The sequence below is a fragment of the Ursus americanus genome, chromosome 24, assembly GCF_024610735.1.
Source record: "Ursus americanus isolate L20-20 chromosome 24, mUrsAme1.1.p, whole genome shotgun sequence".
Taxonomy (NCBI): Eukaryota; Metazoa; Chordata; class Mammalia; order Carnivora; family Ursidae; genus Ursus; species Ursus americanus.
This window is the reverse complement of record NC_142150.1, coordinates 38,174,515-38,180,514: the sequence shown is the minus strand read 5'-3', so window position 1 is coordinate 38,180,514 and position 6,000 is coordinate 38,174,515. Positions and strand designations below refer to the sequence as shown.

Genomic DNA, 6,000 nt, shown 5'->3' with positions numbered 1-6,000 from the left:
GTTACATCAAGTGTAAGAAATTGGTACCAAATACAGACACTAAGATTTTGTCCGGTTTTCTTCTGGGAGTTGTACATTTAGGCCTATGATCTATCATGAATTAAATCTGATGTATGGTGTGAGGAAGGACTGCAGATTTTTTTTTAACATATCCAATTGCTCCAAGACAATTTGTTGAAAAGATTATCCTTCCCACACTGAATTGCCTTTCCACCTTTGTCAAAAACCAAGTGATTGTATGTATGTAGTTCTGTTTCTGGACTCTATAGTTCCACTGATTTGTCTATCCTTACACTAATACCATACCATTCTTACCACTGTAACCTCATTTTTCATAAACTTCTGCCAAAAAAAAAAAAGCCTATTTGCACTTTGAGATTGCATTGCATTAAATCTGTAGATCAAACTGGAGGAAACTGACATCTTAAGAAAATTGTTTCCAATCCATGAACAATATGTATGTCCCATTTAGGTCTCCATTAACTGCTCTCAGAAATGTTTTGTTTTAATGTAAGATCTTTCACATCTCTTGTCAAATTTATTCCTAAGATGTTGTTAATTCCTGATAGTCATAAATTGCAAAGTCTCTTAATATTGATTTCTGATTGTGCAAGGTAATTATATAGAAATACATGTGATTGATTCAGTAAATGTTTTAAAACATCATTAATTTTGTTTTTATATTATGAAAAATATTTGCAAAAATACTACTACATAGTTTAGAAAAAATGTTTGACAATAGACTCCCTGTACTTCTTATTTTGTAATATGCTTTTTCCTTTTCAAATACCTAGGATATCTTTTCATGTTTATTTATAGACTTCTGTGTGATATTTCATTCTGTTTATTGCACTTTGCTTATCTGAGCTTCCACTGAATGCGCCATATGAACTGTTTCCAATTAAAATGTTAAACTTAAAAGAAATACATGTGATTTTGTATATTAATTTTGTATCCTACAACCACGCTAAAACTCCCTTATTAATCCTGGTAGACACTACCAGATTTTCCACAAATCATCTCTGAATATAGCTGTAATCCTTTCTCTCTCCTGCCTTTTTTCCATCCTATTGCACTGGCTAGAACCTCCAGTAAAATGTTCAGAAGTAATGACAGTGGGGGCGCCAGGGTGGCGCAGTTGTTAAGCGTCTGCCTTCGGCTCAGGGCGTGATCCCGGTGTTCTGGGATCGAGCCCCACATCAGGCTCCCCTGCTGGGAGCCTGCTTCTTCCTCTCCCACTCCCCCTGCTTGTGCTCCCTCTCTCACTGGCTGTCTCTGTCAAATAAATAAAATAAAATCTTAAAAAAAAAAAAAAGTAGTAATGACAGTGGACATCTTTGCATTGGACCTGTTAGGAAGACATTCACCATGATATTTGCTGAAGGATTTTTTTTTTTTTTTTGTAGATGTTGTTTATCAAACCGAGGAAATTCCTTTTAGAGTCTAATTTGCATGCTATAATTCATTCACTCATTTATTTTTTGATACTTATTTAAGTCATATTATTGACCATACCTTCAGCTTGGTGGGAGAAGCAAAGTTAAATATGAGACCAAAAAAATTCTAATTTGCTTAGTTAGAGCTTTTATCACAACTTAGCATTATCAAATGCACTTTCTGCATCTATTAATCACATGGTTTTCCTCCTGCATTAATATGGCAAACTACATTAGTTGACTTTCAAGTGTTAGACCTACTTTGCATTCTCGGGATAAACTCTATTTAGTTAAGATGTATTATCCTCTTTATAGAACTTGTTGGATTTAATTTACCATAATTTTGTTAAGAATTTTTGTGTTGAGGTTTATGAGGGATAGGCGTCTAATTTTCCCTTCTTGCAGTGTCTTTGTTTGGTTTTGGGATCAGGGCAATGTTGGCCTCATTGATGGAGGGGTAAAGCATTCTTTCCTCTTTAATTTCGAAAGAGGTTCCGTAGAATCAGTAGCATATCTTTCTTGAATGTGTGGTTGCACTTACGACTAAAGTGATCTAGGCCTAGGGTATTCTTTGTGAGATTTTATTTTATTTTATTAAGATTTTATTTATTTATTAGAGAGAGAGAGAGAACATGAATGCAGGGGAGGGGAGAGGGAGGGCAAAGCATACTTCCCACTAAGCAGGAAGCCCAATGTGGGGCTCGATCCCAGGACCCCAGAATCATGACCTGAGCTGAAGGCAGCCGTTCAACAGACTGAGCCACCCAGGCGCCCTTTTTTGTGAGATTTTAAATAACAAATTCAATTTTTTTCATAATTAGGACTATTAAGATTTTCTATTTCTTCTTGAGTGAACTAAGTTAATTTGGATCTTCCAAGGAATTTATGTTCATCTAAATTGTCCAATTTATTATAAGTAGCTCATAATATTCTGTTGGTTTAATATCTACAGAATCTATAGTGGTTGTACCTCTCTCATTCCTGACACTGGCCATTTGTTTCTTCTCTCTTTTTCTCCCGATCAATCTAGTTAGAGGTTTATAAATTTTTTTTTTTTTGAGCTTCTCAAAGACTCAGCTTTTGGTTTAGTTAAAATTTCTCTATTATTTTTCTCTCTCCAATGTCATAGATTTCTGCTCTACCTTCGTGATTTCCCTTCTTCTGTGTACACTTTTATTTGCTCTTCTTTTTCTAATTTCTTAAAGTGGAAGCTAAAGTCATTGGTTCAACACCCTTTATCTAACACAGACACTTTAGTGCTATGAATGTCCCTCTACATACTGCTTTAGTTGCATCACAAGATACAAGGTCAACACACAAAAATCAGTTCTATTTCTATATACCAGCAATGAACAACTGGGAACCAAAATTAGAAAAACAATACCATTTAAGAAAATAAAATACTTAGTTATAAGTCCAACAAAACTTGTACAGGATCTGTAAGCTGAGACTATGAAATGCTAATGACAGAAGCCACAGATGCAAATAAATGGAGAGACAAGACATGTGTCTGTTTAGAAGACTCACTAACATATGTGAATTCTCCCCCAACTTATCTACAGATTTAATGTAATTCCAATCAAAATCCCAGCAACGCTTTTGTATAAATAAGCTAGTTCTAAAATTTATATGGAGAGGCAAAATTGATGGAAAAGTCAAAATAATTTTGAAAAGAAAGAATAAAGTTAGAGGAATCACACTAACAGATTTTTAAGATGGATACAAGCTACAGGAACTTTGATGATGTGGTACTGGAAATAGGAGACTCACAGATCAATGGAAGAGAATGTAAAGTCCAAAGATAGACCCATACAAATATGGCTAATTGATTCTTGACAAAGATGCAGAAAAAAGTCAGTGGAAAACAAACAACAGCCTTTTCAACAAATGGTCCTGGAACAACTGGACATAAAACCATATGCCCCCCAAAACCAAATAAATCAAAAACAAACCTCACACCTTGAAAAAATTAACTCAAAAGTCGATTACAAACCCAAATGTAATATTTGTAAAACTATAAAACACTTAAAAGAAAATATAAGAGGAAGGCTTTGAGAACTGGGGCTAGACCAAGAGGTCTTAGACGTGACACCAAACAGTACAGTCCATAAAAGAAAAAAATTCATCAATTCTGGGCAAAAACACGCTCGCCAATGGACCCCACACAACAGTTTCTAGTCCAAGAGCATATGGAACCAATTTGAATTGTGCACCACATTTGAATAAACCATTAACTTTTTCTTTTAAACAGGTGGATTCCTCTAAACTTCAGTCTATTGTGTATGTTTGCTATTTCCTCATTTTCGAGCACTCTTGAATTTAGCCTTCATTTTGTCCTAAAGCAGGGGTCAGCAAACTTTCGGTAAAGGGTCACGGTATTTTCAGCTTGGTAGGCCATCAGGCCTCTGTCACAACTACTTAACTCTGCCCTCGGCAGAACAGCCAGAGACAGCAGGCATTTGTTTCTACTGGGTAGGTTCCAGTAAAACTTTATAAGGGTTTCATTTGGCCCCTGAGGCCATACTTCGCCAACCCCTGTTCTAGGGCCTGGAGCAGCAGATGAGAAGGAGCCGGCCACTGCACATTTAGAACACAGCAGGCAGCTATGGGGCAGGACCAGGGCCAGCTTCCACTGACACGAAGCATTCAATGAGCGGCTGCCTGGATTTGCTGGAGAAACATCTCAACTGCTTGCAAGCACTGTCCCAACGTGGTTTCAGGAGATATCTTTCTAATCAGAGCTCCTGCTTTAGCAGTGTGCACACCTTGTCAAGTCCTTTGACCATCCGTGCAGCAAGGGTGGAGCCTGTGGGGCTGAGGGGCTGTTCTAGGTGGCAGAGCTGTGTCAAGGGCCCAGTCCTCCCGACCTCAATCTCCTGTCTTCCCCACAGAACAAGCCCCCCTTTACAAACAGGGAGCTCCCCAGAAAATCAGAAAGTAGCTTCACCTGCCCCATCGTGCAAGTAATTGCTTTGTGTCTCAGCACTGCCCAAGGACAGAATCAGAATCACCCACTGCATCAGCATCTTGACGTGAGACCCAGGTGACCTGGAAGCACACCTCAGGAAAAGGAAAAGTCCCTTGGTCCCCCCGCCCATCGGTGGCCTGAGACACGCGGCTGCAGGGCCAGGGTCCAGGGCATTCTTCCAAGGCCCCCTATCTCCACGATACCCACAGCAGGCTTGAAGGAACAGACTTTATTAATCTAGAGCTCGAACACTAGAGGCTAAAATTCAGCTGAGTCATAAGAATCTATTTACAGAGTGCTGTCTGCAGGCCAGGTGGGGCTGGGCTGGTTCTCCCCCAACCACCCACCGAGTGCAGCCTCCAAACGGGCCTGGGCCACGTTCTACCTGCAGCACACAGAGGACATTTATATACACACGGCAAACCCCCAGAGCCAGAACACCGGGCAGGCTGGCACCAGACCGACAGAGGGGCGGACAGACAGACACACACAGGGGCTGAGACCGCTGAGCAAGCCCAGGGGCTTCAGTACTTCTTCAGGCTGTAGGCCAGGCTGCCGGGGACCCTGGCGCCCAGCAGGGGCGGCGAGTTCCAGACCGCAGAGCTGGTGCGTTTGTGGTAGCGGGGCTTACTCTTCTTGAAGATGTCCTCCAGGTCCAGTGGGAGAATGGTTCCAAAGAGTTCCAGTAGGTTCGGGGGGTGGTAGTACTGGTGGATGATGGCATGGCTTAGCTGAGTGCCTGCGGGGGACACGGAGGGTCAGGTCACTGCCTCAGGGCACCTCCTGAGCCTCCCCATCCCCCGGCCCCTTGTCACCCTCTCCACCCCAGCATGCCCCCACCTCTGCCACATCAGCTCCTCTCTCGGAGCCCTCTTCCCGGAAAGTGATCTTACTGCCTGTCCCCATGGCCATGCTCTGGCACAGGTCCTCAGGGGCTCACAGGGGCCGGGCCCTGCGGGGGGCCCTCCCTGTAGGACCTCATTATCCCCACAACCGCCAGGGAGGCAGCTCCTTTATTCTCCTCACTTTATAACAGTGAGATGGGCCCAAAGGCACACGGCTAGTGACTGGGGGAGCTGGGCTCTGGAGACCAGCCTAGCTCTAGAACGGAAGCATCCGTGGCCGTCCCTGACTGCTGTGGTCGGCTGTTTCTTTCCCCAGCCCCCAGGTCCCACGGCGCAGGGTCTTACTGAGGGGGCCTCTGGGGGGTCAGGAGGTGGAACCTCTGCCTGGCACTTACAAACACTAACTCACTTCGTCCTAAATAACCCTTCTCAGATGGTATCACCCCCATTTCACAGATGAGAAAACTGAGCCACTGTAAGTAAGCTGGTGAAGGTCAACCCCCATTAGGTGGCTCTGCCAGCGATCTGGCTTCTTGGCCATGTGGACCCCTGCCTGCTGCCACCTGCCAAATGACCTGATGTCAGAAGTTAAGGAGACTAAACCAGATTCTGGCTAATGTGGAGTTTAAATGAGGTGACACCAAAGCAACGTGTCTTCTGTAGAGAGCCGACCCCCTATGGGGCTCTGGGCCCTTCTCTCTGGGGAGTAAGACTGCATCCCACCCTGACTCCCAGCTCAGCACACTCTTAT

At 43.0% G+C, this 6,000-nt stretch overlaps 1 protein-coding gene across 3 annotated transcripts in view; it reads right to left on the bottom strand.

Moving 5' to 3' along the window:
* Nucleotides 1-347: 347 nt before the first annotated feature.
* INCENP (inner centromere protein) overlaps nt 348-6,000 on the bottom strand; it is a 29,191-nt gene continuing 23,538 nt past the window's right edge. For all 3 annotated transcript variants that reach the window (XM_045793792.2, XM_045793793.2, XM_087854952.1), the window contains exon 18: nt 348-5,143. In XM_045793792.2, coding sequence (XP_045649748.2) covers nt 4,929-5,143 — 215 coding nt within the window. In that variant the 3' untranslated portion in view covers nt 348-4,928. The remainder of the gene's footprint in view (nt 5,144-6,000) is intronic.